Source organism: Capricornis sumatraensis, chromosome 11 (assembly GCF_032405125.1).
Source record: "Capricornis sumatraensis isolate serow.1 chromosome 11, serow.2, whole genome shotgun sequence".
NCBI classification, from domain to species: domain Eukaryota; kingdom Metazoa; phylum Chordata; class Mammalia; order Artiodactyla; family Bovidae; genus Capricornis; species Capricornis sumatraensis.
In genome coordinates this window covers 27,858,377-27,873,709 of record NC_091079.1, presented here as the reverse complement: position 1 = coordinate 27,873,709, position 15,333 = coordinate 27,858,377, and the positions used below count along the sequence as shown (strand labels likewise).

Sequence of the window (15,333 nt, the reverse complement as noted above, 5' to 3'; positions counted from 1 at the left end):
GGCTACAGTCCACGGGGTTGCAAGAGTTGGACACAACTTAGCAACTGTAAGCACAACTATAAGCACACCACCATAGCACAATTTTATGTATGTATGAAACGGTATTAAAATGGAATTTTCATCCAGACACCAATGCACAATAGATGTGGCATTTCCAAGTGAGGAATCACTGTACACTTCCAAAGAAAATTCTCAAGAACAGTTTCCCAGACCCCCCACCTACTTGGATGATGTAAAAGGTAGCAAAACAGAGGAAGGAGAATTTGGTGAGTAGGCTCATTTGGGAGAGAGCTGAGGGACATGTCTCCTCTTCTGTTAAGCCAACCAACCCTTTCTGGCTCCAGAGGAGTTTAGGGTAGACTGATATTACCCAGAATGAACAAACATATCTCCAAACAGACAACCCCGCAAATCCCTGAAAGCCGTCTTATCGGCACTTTTCTCTGGCTGTGAGGTTTCTCTTTCCCGTCACCAGCTTTAACCTTTGTGCCTGGGTTGACATGTGCCTTGATAGAGGAATCCACTCAGAGTCTGCCTCTCCTAAATTCCCAATGGACATCTCTGGACATTTTCAACTATTTGGTGTTGGCTAGACTGATCTTGTTTCTAAGAAAAATGGCTTAGTAATCTCTAAGCTCTCATTTCTGACAATATCTTGTAGTGCAAATGAATATAAAAAAATAGATTAAACATTCTTTAATGCCCACATGGATTAAAATTTTGATGGGAAAAATAGACCTTGGTAGAAGTACTCCTGGGTTTGTTTTATAATCCCAAAGCTTCATATTGTTGGTTCATGGTGAGGCTCAGCTCACTGGCTGGCATTCTCTTCATGGGATTCTGTCTTGTATAAATGATTATCATTTTCTTGGGATGCTGGGGGCTGAGAGAGAGGAACTCACATGCCCCTGTTATCACTGGATGACTCTGGAGTGGATGTATGGTGGATACCTACACACGGGATGGCCCTATTAGTTCTTTACAGTAGCCATCATTAGCACCAAGCAGAGCCTGAGACGAGGGTTCAGGAGTGTAGTTTATGTAGGAAGGACAAGGAATAGAAGTAGAGACATGGGGGGAGAATAATACAGGGAAGAGAAAATGCCTAGGAAAAGGTAGACTCTGAAACCTGGGCTTTCCAATTTAGGATCCTGTCCACCCCCAGTTCAGTCAATCCTAAAGAAAATCAACCCTGAATATTCATTAGAAGGACTGAAGCTGAAGCTCCAATGCTTTGGCCACCTGATACGAAGAGCTAACTCATTGGAAAAGGCCTTGATGCTGGGAAAGATTGACAGCAGGAGGGGAAGGAAGTGACAGAGGATGAAATGGTTGGATGGCATCACTGACTCAATGGACATGAGTCTGAGCAAACTCCAGGAGATAGTGAAAAACAGGGAAGCCTGACGTGCTGCAGTCCATGGGATCGCAAAGAGTTGGACTTGACTCAGCAACTGAACAACAACACTTCCAGGTTTTTAGAGTCAAGCTAAACACCTCAGATGCAGCACAGGGTCTCTGCAGAAGTGTCTTGAAGTCAATCAAGATCACATAACACCCACTAACCCTCAAGAATCAGGCTCCATGCCAAACTTCCACCATTCTAAATGTGTGTGTATTCCTGCAGCCTTGATTACAGAGAGAGCAGATTACATGCATCAGAGTCTGCAGGCCTGTTTATGTAATGGGGAAGTTTTAACTGTTCTTGTGGAAGGCATGGAACGATGTCTGGGCAATGTAAACCATTAGCCAGGAAAAGGAGGAATCGTGTTTGCTTCTGTTCTCTGTACCTTCTCACCATCAACAATATAGAACTGGAGAGGCTTTGAGGAATGGATTGCAGGATCAGAAGTTTGCGGTAGAAAAAGTAGTCCCATGGTCAGCCTTCTTGTGCTTGTGCAGTGAGGCTCTGTGTTTACTTGGTGGGCTCTGAAAACCACTGACTGCTTTGTTTTCCTTACTCATTCCTCTTTGCATTCGTGAATGTGCTGAACACTGCTTCTATACCAGGGGTTATGCTAGGTGTTGGTGAGAAAAAGAAAAATAAGGCTCAATTATCAGCCTCTGGAAGCATATTTAAGGAGCTGGAAAATTATGGTCAAGCATGAGACTGAAGATAGAAATTCCCAGCCTCACAAATACTATCCTCGGTTGCCAATGAGGTGAGAGTCTCAGAGGACTTAAGTGAAATGGGAAATGAATACAACTGCTGACTCGTCTTTAAGTTCTGGTCTCTTTAAACCAATCCACAGTTCCTTAAGTGATGCTAAGTGTCACAGCACCATGGCCCTTCCCCTTGTAGTCCCTTTGGTGCCCTAAGAAAGACACGTGGGGTCTGGTGAGGACAGAGGGAAGGAAAAGTGCCCACTGAACTGAGAAGGTATCTTGACAGTGGGAAATGAGGCAGGCAGCTCCAAATAATCAATGGGTCAATTTATTACAGGGTAACTTACTCAGAGGGTTGGATGGGGATCCAACACCAGTGATCTAGAACCATTAGTAGCTACACTCTGCACTGTTGAGGAGCCCCTGGGATGATTTATAATTAATCTAGGGTCCCAAAGAGTTGGACATGACTGCGCACACACACACACACATAGGAGTATGTCCTTGGTGGTTCAGTGGTAAAGAATCTGCCTGCCTATGCAGGAGACTCGGGTTCAATTCCTGGCCCAGGAAGATCCCCTGGACAAGAAATTGGCAGCCCACTCCAATATTCTTGCTGTGGGAATCCCATGGACAGAGGAGCCTGAGTGGGCTGTAGTCCATAGGGTTGCAAAGAGTCAGACATGACTAAGAGACTGACCGAACAACAAAAGCAAATAGAGGTATGTGCTTAGGAACAAGGCATGCATTCCTAAGTCAAGATTTGTGAACGGTAGCTAGTCTCATGGGTGCTGGGAATACATCAGCCAAGGTCTTCGTCATTGTTTGGAGGCTACCAGAGCACAGAGGCCACCTGGACCTAACAGTTGTGTGTGTGCGTGCAGCTGCTCAGTCATGTCCGACTCTTTGCAACCCCATGAACTGTATAGTCCTCCAGGCCCCTCTTGTCTACAGAATTTTTCAGGCAAGAATATTAGAGTGGATTGCAGTTTTCCTCCTCTAGGGGGTCTTTCTGACCTAGAAATCAAACCTGCGTCTCCTACACTGGCATGCAGATTCTGCCACCAGAGCCACCTGGAAAGCCCAACAATTGTTAAACGATATGTATTAACTACAAAGCCCTTGACGACAGAGAAGTGATTTACCACCCTGGACAGTCCTAGGCTTCAATGGAAGAATAGGAGGAACTGCATGGGCCCAAGATGGCATCAGTTATGCTAACAGCTATACTCTGGTCAGCTTTGATTTTGTACTAGCCGCTGGAAGAGAGCTCCAAGAAGACTTTGGGATGCACCTTGCATGGGAAACAGAGTGTCAGGCTCAGGAGGGGCCTCAGCGTCGGGGTGGTGAGGCAGTTGCGGTCATGGTGAGTCCCTAGTAGGAGCAAGCACACTCGAGCTCATACAAATAAACATCTTCTTTGCAGGTCTGAACCCCCTGGAAGGAACCCAGAACACCTTGACCAGCTTCCAGCAGGTTTATCTCTGGAAAGGTGAGCTCTGTGGTGGGGAGGGTGGTGAGCAGGACACCCATCACAGGAGGCCGTGTGGCCCTACTTCTCATTCATGGGGCACTCTGCTCCCCAGAAAGAAAATGTAGAGATTTACTGTCCAAGTGAGTACCCTGTGTGGAGAGAAGGGCCTCAATTCTCATCAGACACCAAAGTGTAAAACAAAAATGGAAAGTGGAAAGCCAAGGAGGGATGAAGTAAGCACTGGGTCCTGTGAGATCGAATTCATTGACCACAAGGTGTCCCTGTCAGTAGGATGGGGGCTCTGAGGACACCACACCCTACAGGAGGCTTTTCTCCTGGGGGACTCAGACCCAGGTGCCTCCCTCCTGGGGGCTTGGCCATCTCTCTCATCATGTTAGACTCACCCCACATGCCTTTCACAGGCCCTGGCTCTGAGTAGGCACTTGGTCAATGTTCACAAACTCAAAGGAGGACAAACAAAGGAGTAAAGAATCCATCTGCCAATGCAGGAGACCTGGGTTCGATCCCTGGGTTGGGAAGATCCCCTGCAGAAGGAAATGACAACCCACTCCAGTATTCTTGCTGGAGAATTCAATGGACAGAGGAGCTTTGTGGGCTACAGTTCATGGGATCGCAAAGAGTTGGACATGACTGAGTGATTGAGCATGAACAACTTTTATAATATTGTATATAACTATACTTCAATTTAAAAAAATAAAAAATAAAATTCTTTTAAATAGCTTGCTAGCTGGTGGAAAATTAAGGACTTGCTTCTTCCCAGGACATTTGCCCCACTAAACAGAAGCATCCCAAGGCCCACCCCAAACCCAGTTCCCCCATCATGGAAGACCTGTTACTGACTTGGGAGTTTATTTAACTCTTTTGAATCCCATTTCATCTATTCTCCACCTGCCTGTTCTGGAATAAGTTATTTCAAGTCCCTGAGTCTCAGTTTCCTCAAGAGTAAAATGGACATCTTACTCCTTATCATGGAGTCTTGGGAAGACCACTGTTGATGAACATACTCTGTTAACTCTGGAGGATTTTGCAAATGTTGATAATTTCAGCATCAAGGACAATAATAGTTCCCTTATGGAGAAGTTTGTTGATGTTCCATAAAAAGCCAAAGAATGCAAAACTATGCCACTGGAGTTTTTCAGATCTTACTGGGGGCCCTGGCTGTGGACCATGACGATTTCTCACATTGTCATTATCATTTGTTGACTAGAAGAATACCTCCCCTTTCCTTCTGAATGTTAGAACAATAATCCCTTTTTCTCTCCTAGATTCTGACATGGGGTCTCGATCTGAGTCTATGGGATGCAGAAGAGGCATGGAACCAAGGCCAGCATCTCCATCAGAAACAGGTACCCACCCCAAACTTCTTGATATATTTGGGGGTCTGGCTGTGGAGACAAGATGGTGATGCCAAGGGTCTGATCTGTGAATGGACCCATGATGGGTAAGCTGGAACTTTCAAGTCTGGGGCTGAGCAGAGCTGAGAGCTGTCTTCACAGGTGAAGGCTGCCATTTGGGAGGGAGATAGAAATTCTACATGGCTTGGGAAGACAGAGGGCATATCAGTTGTTCACATTTACAAAGAGGCAGATTTGACTCCTCGATTTCCTAACTGTGGGGTGGGCTGCTGCGGTCAGGACAGACAAGTTACATGAGTCTGCAGGGAGATCAGCCAGAAATATCATGAGCAAGAGTCTTGCCTTAGTAAAAAGTTGAGCCAGATGGCTCCCAAGTTTACTCCCCAATGAAGATTCTGAGATTTTGCAACTCCATAATTTTTAGGACTTTCTGGGACCTTCTGAAATTTTCTTGCCTTACCAGACTCCCAGCCATATTGATTCCAAACCGGCTCTGGGGTCATTGAGCCTGCAAGTGTGTGTGTGTGTGTGTGTGTGTGTGTGCGTGTGTGTGTGTGTGTGCGCGTGCACATGCGTATGTGAGAGAGAAAGAGTCAGAAAGAGAGAGAGAGACAGACAGACAGACAGATTTGCCATGAGATAAAGCCAAAGGAAGTTGACTCGCCCTTTCTTTTTCAGATTTGACAACAGGTCTTTTCTCCCCTGTGGACCTTATCCAGGTCATTGTCGATCGAAACCTATCCCTGCCCAGCCAGCAACACTGGCTTTTCAAACACTTATTTTCACTTCAGCAGGCAAACCTGTGGTGCCTTTCTCGTGAGTATCTTAGCCCTCATCCACCTTCTTCTCCATCCTGTGGTCAGGCAACAAAGGCCTAGTTTAACAACTCTTGAGACACAGACAAGATCAAACTCAGAGATCACTTCAGTATTACTGTCATGAGTGATACTGAAGACAGAACATAACCACATCTTCAGAAGCTAATTGTACAGTCAGTATCTACTCTGCTCCCAGAACCTATCATCCAATCGTCCAACAATCCATCCATCCATCCATCTATCCAACAGTCCATCCATCCATTTATCCAACAATCCATCCATCCATCTAGCAGTTCATCTATTAATCCATCCATGCATCTATCTATCCAACAATCCATCCATCCATCCATCCATCCATCCAGCCAGCCAGCCAGCCAGCCAGCCAGCCAGCCAGCCATCCACCTATCCATCCATCCATCCAACAATCCATCCATCCATCCATCTATCCATCCATCCATCTATCCATCCATCCACCTATCCATACATCCATTTATCCATCTATCCAACAATCTATCCATCCATCCATCCATCTATCCAACAATCCATCCATCCATCCATCTATCCATCCATCCATTTATCCATCTATCCAACAATCCATCCATCCATCCATCCATCTATCCATCCAACAATCCATCCATCCATCCATCCATCTATTCTCTACCCATAGGTGTGTCCTGTGTTGAGTATGTGCTGTGTTCTAGGCTCTGTGTTTGACCTTGGGGATGATAAAATAAAAAGTGAATCAGTCATAGCCCTCCCTCTCAAGGAGCTTACATGTACCGGAGCAAAGTTGGACATGAGAGTGGGGCCAGGGGAGACTGTTCACAGCGTCACCAAGTTTTACATACTATGGTCTGTAGTCTGAGACCCTGACTGCCTCTGAGATGGTCCCGGGCAGACTCAATGGAATTTCACCCTCTCTCCTCCCATATTGCTGAGTTTACAGCTGACCCCTGACCCTCCTGGCTCTGCCTTTGTTTAGAGCCACCTGGACTCCCTGTTTTCCAGCTGGCAGAACCCTGGTATTTTTCTTGAGCCTTCCAGACTGGACAGCCTCTACTGACTTGGGCCTCAGCCCTTCCTGGGAGGAAATCCCCACAGGACATTTCCTCCGAAGATCCTGCAGGGATAACCCTCCCCTGACAGCCTCCCTCCCAGGAACTAACACCCAACTTCTGTCTCGCCTGTAGGCTGTGTTGGAGAGCCCTCTTTCTGTCAGCTGGCAGAGGTAATGGACAGTGAACCCTTGTACTTCACCTGCACCCTCTACCCGGAGGCCCAGGTGTGTGACGATATCCTGGAGTCCAGTCCCAAGGGCTGCAGGCTGATCCTGCCCCGAAGGCCAAGTGCCCTCTACAGGAAAAAAGGTGAACGCTTGGTCGGATCATCCCAAACTGCATTTTCAGTGGGCTGCTGACTCTGTGGTTTTAGAAATATCCTGATCAGCTCTTCTTCTTTTCTAAGGAAAGTTACCCAGGTTTCTTGTAGAGATGCAGAGGCATTTAGAAATGTATCAGATTGACCAGAGAGAAGATGCTTGCTCTGGACTCCACTGCTCTTAGAAATCATGTTTATTGTGTAGAGCAGTTGGAATTCTCATTGGACGTTTATCAGAGAAAATCCCAACAGCTGTGGCTTCAACAAGACAGAAGTTGATTTTACCCTCTGGGAACATCAGTGATACTCTGGGGAGAGGGATTCACCTTGCTCAGTTTTCACTTCTTCTGCGGTGCTGTGATCTTCCACTTGCTGTTCTGTCTTCTTTGCTGGAAGCCTTTCTCAGGTACCTGGTGACCCTTGGTTTTCCACTTCAGTGTAAGAGAGGGGCCCAGAAGCTAACTGGGAAGCTCTGAGTATGTGGTGGGAGCGTGTTGACCTTGGCTTTCTTTGTAGGATGACCTAGTTGGGTTGCCCTTTGGGGAATCCCTCACATCTCTGTGGACTTGCTTGGTGGCTTAGATGGTAAAGAATCTGTCTGCAGTGCAGAAGACCTGGCTTCGATCCCTTCATTGGGAAGATCCCCCGAAGAAGGGAATGGCAACCCACTCCAGTATTCTTGCCTGGAGACTCCCATGGACAGAGGAGCCCGGCGGGCTACAATCCACAGGCTCACATAGCATCGGACACGACTGAAGCAACTTAGCACACACAGACTGTAGCTTGCCAGACTCCTCTGTCCATGGGATTTTCCAGACAATATGCTAGAGTGTTGCCATTTCCTGTTCCAAGGATCTTCCTGACCCTGGGATTGAACCCTTGTCTCCTGCGTCTCCTACATTGGCAGGCAGATTCTTTACCAGTGAGCCACCTGGGAAGGCCCAGGTGTATAGGGTTGCTTCTTCCCACAGAAAAGTCAAGAATTCAGCCTTCTTAGGTTTATGAGGTCAATTTTTCCTCCTCTGTATTTTTTCTAGCAACCAAAATTTGTCGCTCTGTCTGATCTCCTATTCTCTTTTGCCTTGTGGGTATATGCCTTTATAAAAATCCCTTTACTGTGATTTTAGTGAGATTTGGGGAGAGAAGAGAGAGTAAGTCTATGGGTTTAATATGTTACCTTTAATCAGAAGCTCTCAATATGGGTTTTATGCTTTGTCCCCTACAGAAGTATTTTTCTGGTTACAGTGCATCTCCCCTTAAATTATAAGATGTCTTTCTTCCTCTTTGTAGTTGTGCTGCAAGACAGAGTGAAGAATTTTTACACTCGCCTACCATTCCAAAAGCTGACGGGGATTTCCATTAGAAACAAAGTGCCTATGTCTGACAAATCCATTTCCAACGGGTAAGCTACTTCCGTTCATCCCTGCCCTCTACAATATTTATTATAAAGACCCTTCTATTTTCATAAAGAAGGTGATATAAGATCAGTTAAAGACACAAGCATGAAAAACTACAAAACACAAAGCAAAGGGTGAAAAAGTAATAAAAGGCAACATACGGGAGACCTGGGCTCTATCCCTGGATTGGGAAGATCCCCTGGAGAAGGGAAAGGCTATCCACTCCAGTATTCTGGCCTAGAGAATTCCATGGGGTCCATGGGGTCACAAAGAGTCTGACACGACTGAGGGACTTTCATTATTCACTTTATTGACTAAGGTGGCTAAGGTCAGCAACTAATAATCAACACAACATTTAGCCCTGAACCTAAGGTCAGCTCAGTTCAGTTCAGTCGCTCAGTCGTGTCCGACTCTTTGTGACCCCATGAATCTCAGCACACCAGGCCTCCCTGTCCATCACCATCTCCCGGAGTTCACTCAGACTCACGTCCATCGAGTCCATGATGCCATCCAGCCATCTCATCCTGGGTTGTCCCCTTCTCCTCCTGCCCCCAATCTGTCCCAGCATCAGAGTCTTTTCCAATGAGTCAACTCTTCGCATGAGGTGGCCAAAGTACTGGAGCTTCAGCTTTCGCATCATTCCTTCCAAAGAAATCCCAGGGCTGATCTCCTTCAGAATGGACTGGTTGAATCTCCTTGCAGTCCAAGGGACTCTCAAGAGTCTTCTCCAACACCACAGTTCAAAAGCATCAATTCTTCGGCGCTCAGCCTTCTTCACAGTCCAACTCTCACATCCATACATGACCACAGGAAAAACCATAGCCTTGACTAGACGACCTTAGTCGGCAAAGTAATGTCTCTGCTTTTGAATATACTATCTAGGTTGGTCATAACTTTTCTTCCAAGGAGTAAGCGTCTTTTAATTTCATGGCTGCAGTCACCATCTGCAGTGATTTTGGAGCCCCCAAAAATAAAGTCTGACACTGTTTCCACTGTTTCCCCATCTATTTCCCATGAAGTGATGGGACCAGATGCCATGATCTTCGTTTTCTGAATGTTGAGCTTTAAGCCAACTTTTTCACTCTCCTCTTTCACTTTCATCAAGAGGCTTTTTAGCTCCTCTTCACTTTCTGTCATCTGCATATCTGAGGTTATTGATATTTCTCCCGGCAATCTTGATTCCAGCTTGTGTTTCTTCCAGTCCAGCGTTTCTCATGATGTACTCTGCATGGAAGTTAAATAAGCAGGGTGACAATATACAGCCTTGACGTACGCCTTTTCCTATTTGGAACCAGTCTGTTGTTCCATGTCCAGTTCTAACTGTTGCTTCCTGACCTGCATACAGATTTCTCAAGAGGCAGGTTAGGTGGTCTGGTATTCCCATCTCTTTCAGAATTGTCCACAGTTTATTGTGATCCACACAGTCAAAGGCTTTGGCATAGTCAATAAAGCAGAAATAGATGTTTTTCTGGAACTCAATAATCAACACAACATTTAGCCCTGAACCTAAGGTCAGCTGATGCAAAAGGGAAACTTGACCTGTGGTGGTTTTTTTTTTTAAATCAATCAATACAAATATTCAAGCATTGAAATAAACTTGATCAGCAAAGTCTCCCTGCTGCATTCAGAACCCGGAGAGCAAGCAGAACTTTTTACAGAGTCAGAGGCATATAAGGACTTTTATCTAATTTTTATTTAAAAATGTATCCTGTGGGACCTCCCTGGTGATGCAGTGGTTGAGACTCTGCACTCCTAAGGCAAGGGGCATGGATTTGATTGCTGGTTGGGGAACCAAGAACCCACATGCTACACAGTGCAGCTGAAAAAAAAAGAAAATTTTAAAAATATATTTTGTTATTGATTTAATTAGCTATAACTTAGTTGTTGTCATTGAACGTGACTAGTGTTTCTCTCCGCTAGTCTGTGAATCTCACCTATCAGAATCACCAGGAGGGCTTCTTACAACCCGCGGTCCTGGGTCCTACCCTGGACCTCCCGAATCAGCATTTATGGGGGGCTCACGAATGTGAATTTCAACTAAGTTCTCCCTGTAGAATTTAGAATTTGAGAGTCATCAATCTATGAACTATGGATTTACAAAGTGTTGTTAATATATGAAACTATGCCCTGCTGCTGGCATTTAAGATTGGCTTTCAAAAATGGAGATTAAAAGATGATAAAAGATATCTCGCTGGGCACTGCCCATGCTGATGGGAGTGGGGAAGAAAGGGAGGGTGGAGAACAGGGGTCTGCCTGGCCCTGGTGCTGGGTGTGTCTGGAGACACAAGGAGCAGAGCTTGTGTGCCTGGACTCAGGGAAGAGTTGTCAGAGAGCAGGCCCCCAGAATGACAGCAAGTCACCCCACCTTGAGGATCCCATCCAGCACAAACCTTCAGGCCTCCTCTCTCCTCTTCCACCAGCTTCTTCGAATGTGAGCGACTGTGTGACATGGACCCGTGCTGCACCGGCTTTGGCTTTCTGAACGTTTCTCAGTTAAAAGGTAATGGTGATAACAACTCCTTCTGTAAAGTACCACTTTGCAGTCTAGAAACATGTTCACATCCATGTTGCTGTTTAGTTGCTAAGTTGTGTCTGACTCTTTTGTGACCCCATGGTCTGTAGCCCACCAGGCTCCTCTGTCCATGGGATTTCCCAGGCAAGGATACTGGAGTGGGTTGCTGTCTCCTTCTCCAGGGGAGCTTCCTGCCCAGGGATTGAACTCACATCTCCTGCGTTGGCGGGCAGGTGGATCCTTTACCAGCTGAGCCACCAGGGAAGCCCTGTTCACGTCTATGGTCTGACCTAATCCACAGCATCACCTCGTGGGGGCTTGAGAAGGGGCAGGTGGCTGGTAAATGTGGTAGCTGGGACAGGGCTGCCGGTCCAGTACCCAGTCAGCTGGACACTGCACTTCCACCTGACCCAAGTAGCCTTCCTGCCATGGCTCACTGAACTGTCTTCTGCTTGCTTTTCAAGACCTGGGTCAGGTAGCTGGGTGGGCTGAGCTTGGAATCCCTCCAGATGATCTGCATTTGAAACTTGATTCTGTCACATGCTAGACGAATTATCCTGGATGAGCCACCGAGTCTCTCTGAGTCTCAGTTTCCTCATCTGTAAATAGAGATACCAGTGCTAGCCTCCTCATAGGCTCCTGTGAGGATGAGCAGTATGATTTGTACAGAGCCTTAGCACAGCTCTGGGCACATGAAGGATGCTTGACAAGTGTGTTGCCCCCACCACCGTGTCCTTAGACTAGAAACTCACTAAGGTAGCAGGGTTTTCATCAGTGGCTAAGATCATCCCTGGAATAGGGCGCTTCACCCCACATGTCTGCTGAAGGATGAGTTTGCAGTTTCTCTCATTCACTTAGAATCTCCCATCATGATCATTTCCCTGGTCCTGGTTACTTTTTGCTCCAGGAGGAGAGGTGACATGCCTAACTCTGAACAGCTTGGGCCTTCAGACGTGCAGCGAGGAATATGGAGGGGTCTGGCGCATTATGGACTGTGGCTCCCCAGACACTGAGGTCCGCACCTACCCCTTCGGATGGTACCAGAAGCCTGGTAAGTGACCTGCCCTGAACAGCTACACAATTATTGCTCAGGGCCCCTGGGGAGTGGACATTATTTCTTCCATTTTAAGATGAAGAGAGTATGGTGCAGAAAGTGGAAGTTATTTGACCCAAGCCACATAGCCAGCAGGAAGCAGAGTCAGGTCACAAACCCAGCTCTGACGACTCCAAACTTCTCTCTTCCCCTTTTCATGCTGTGCCTGGTGGGTCTTCCACAGCCACGAGCTATTGGATGTGAAACTGTCTAGACGCACTGTCTGGCTGGTTTTCCCCCAGCTCAAGTCAACTGGCCATAGAGGCAATTGACTAAGAAATTGAAAAAATAAAACTGAGTAATAAACTAATAAATGAAACCAATGGCAGGTTGGCTATGTGTTCCAGAACCATGTCCAACCCTAGAGACCTGGGATCGGGCTCCTTGGTGGAATCTGGTCCTTGACACTTAAGCATGAGATTACTAATCCTGAGACATTTTGTCACTGCAGAGCAGGAATTTTTGGAGTTGGTTGTTACCAGGCTGAGTGGAGTCCTTTTTGCTCCCTCCTTGAGCATCCTGTGTTCTGAGTTCACTCTATTTATGACTTTTATTTTATCTTAACATCTTGAAGTGTTTTAAGAAAAACATTAGGACTGTATGATGAAATAGCCTCAGTGGGTTTCTATGCATGTGTGCTAAATTGCTCAGTTGGGTCCGACTCTTCACAACCCCATGGACTGCAGCCCAGAAGGCACCTCTATCCATGGGATTCCATAGGCAAGAATACTGGGGTGGGTTCCCATGCCCTTCTCCAGGGGATCTTCCCCACCCAGGGATCAAACCCATGTCTCCTGTAGCTCCTGCATTGCAGGTGGATTCTCTACCGCTGAGCCACTGGGGAAGCTCTGGGTTTCCATGAGGGGAGGAGGGGTAATGTGCCACACAGAGGAGACTTTAACCAGCTCACAGAGGCTGGGGCATGAACACTTGCCTAGGCTGGTGGCTCCGCAGGAGATCCAAAGCCACCTCTGGGTATTTAGGGCCTTCAGAACTGAACTCTCACCGCTCAATGCCTCCTTGCCCATCCGTCCTCTCACACCTCTTCCCATCTCCTCACCCTACCTACCAAAGGCTGGAAAATGTCATTTTTCATCTTTCCATTGCGCAGGGAAGGGCTGGGTAAAAAGAAGCTAAGACATAATTCATTTGTTCAGAAATATGGGAATCAGACCAGAGTGTTACAACATCTTGGCAGGAGTCGACCAGGAAAAGTATTCAAGGTGGTATTGTCCCAAGTCTTTTCCATCTGTTCTGTTCTTTTTATCTGACTGCAGAGACTATTAACTTTTTCCGACATATATTTCACAGGGTCAGGCTGAGGACTCAGGAGTTCTGACTAGGGCATTGACCGAGCATCAGCCGTACCTCTGGGGTCTCTGGTTTTCTAAATCCAGCCTCTGTTCTTTGGAGTCTTGTGTGTGTGCCTGGCTGAATGCAAGCACTGTACAAGTGTTATCCCATCTAATCCTTACAACCACTGTTAGATGAGGAAACAGAGGTCCATGGAGGCTAAGTCACTTTCCCAAAGTCATAGCAGGTAAATGATGGAATTTGGACTCAGGATTGTTGGACTTTGTCAAAAAGAATCAGGTCCAAATAACCAACTGTATAACCAAATGATATAGCTATATTCAGCTACGTGACATATTCACTATGATATAGTGGCTGAGTATGAATATGATATGATTCCTATCCTCCAGATGCTCCACTTAAGGAATACTTGACGTTGTTGCTGTTTAACTGCTCTGTTGTGTCCAACTCCTTGTGGCCCTGTGGACTGTAGCCGGCTAGGCTCCTCTGTCCTTGAGTTTTCCCAGGTGAGAATACTGGAGTGGGTTGCCATTTCCTTCTCCAGGGGATCTTCCTGACTCAGGGATCCAAACCACATCTCCTGTGGATTCTTTACCACTGAGGCACCTGGGAAACCCTAAAGGGCAATTGCAGACTGTAACTAAATAAGCCATTCTAGTGCTGGATCGGTCATATCATGAGTTTAGAAGTTTTGAAACTCTTTTGAGTGTCCATACTGAGTCATACATTGCGCTGGGCAATAGGAAATGTGAAATTAATAAGATGTAGTCATTTTTCTTATTATAGATGCTCACATCCTACTAAGGAGGTCGTGGGCGTATGTGATTAACTGTAGTGTCCTAGACTCGGGACCAGAACAGACGTGCATAAGGTGTTGTAGGAATACAGGAACAAGAAACTAGCTCTGCTTCCGAGAGGTGGGGATCCGTTACCGACAGCCTCCTGCAAGCCCTCTTTCATGCTTCAGGGACCACTCCCTGTAGGTTCTGGTCTGCTGGCCTGGAGCCACCCTCGCAGGCCGGTTTCCACACTGCACACTGCCTGTTTTCAGTGCTTGGGGGAGTGGGGTGAAAGATTTTAAAATGCCACGATAGCATCAGTTTCTCAGGGCCCCTGGCTGGAAAACACCCTGAGATGTACATGGCTCAAGGCCATCCTGGTGTGCGTGGCTCTGAATCTCCAATTTCAAAAGAGTGGAAGAAAGAGGGCTGGCTGACACAGAGTTTTGGTGACCTGGTGTGACCCATGGCTCCCATCCGAGCAAAACCAGGTTCTCGCCAGTCCATCTTTCTCCCTTAAGTCATCTTCATCAGAAGCAGGTGGTGGGGTAGGTCTTAAGACGATGAATGATCTCCTCCTAAGACCCAGGCAGAGAAAAGGAATATTATTCAAGGAAACTGGTTCCACTAATTAGACTGTTCTCGTAGTTCAGTCACACTGATCCAGTACAAAGTCACCTTTTGATTTCTGATATAGTTTGAGCCAAAACAGTCAGTCATCTTCTGGATTCTGTACCTTAGTATGGCCTTGTATTCTGCTTTCTGTTGTAGATAAAACTGCCCCAGTGCAACTCTGGAAAACCCAACAAACAAGCTGCCATTGTCATTACTTTCTCCCTATCCTCGTCTTCGTATTAGACAGTCTCACACAGTCACAGGAAGAAGGGGCCCCGCAGGAGCAGCGAGGCTGCGCAGAGGGTCCTGCGCCTGAAGGGCGACCTCTCAGTCAGCATGGGCACAGGAAACATGGGTTTTACAAGGGAATTCTTGCAAAGAATTTGTGTAGTAGATTTTGCCCTGGCTTCAACTCCATGGCTTGGTCGTGTAGCATTCTGCCATCTATGGTTTTGGAGGGGGAGGGGTCATG

The 15,333-nt window shown here is 46.7% G+C and overlaps 1 protein-coding gene across 1 annotated transcript in view; it reads left to right on the top strand.

Moving 5' to 3' along the window:
- TG (thyroglobulin) overlaps positions 1–15,333 on the top strand; it is a 231,022-nt gene that overhangs the window by 70,933 nt on the left and 144,756 nt on the right. The window contains exons 28-34 of the mRNA XM_068983946.1: positions 3,533–3,598; positions 4,867–4,947; positions 5,635–5,772; positions 6,965–7,141; positions 8,442–8,553; positions 10,969–11,048; positions 11,968–12,111. Coding sequence (XP_068840047.1) covers positions 3,533–3,598; positions 4,867–4,947; positions 5,635–5,772; positions 6,965–7,141; positions 8,442–8,553; positions 10,969–11,048; positions 11,968–12,111 — 798 coding nt within the window. The remainder of the gene's footprint in view (positions 1–3,532; positions 3,599–4,866; positions 4,948–5,634; positions 5,773–6,964; positions 7,142–8,441; positions 8,554–10,968; positions 11,049–11,967; positions 12,112–15,333) is intronic.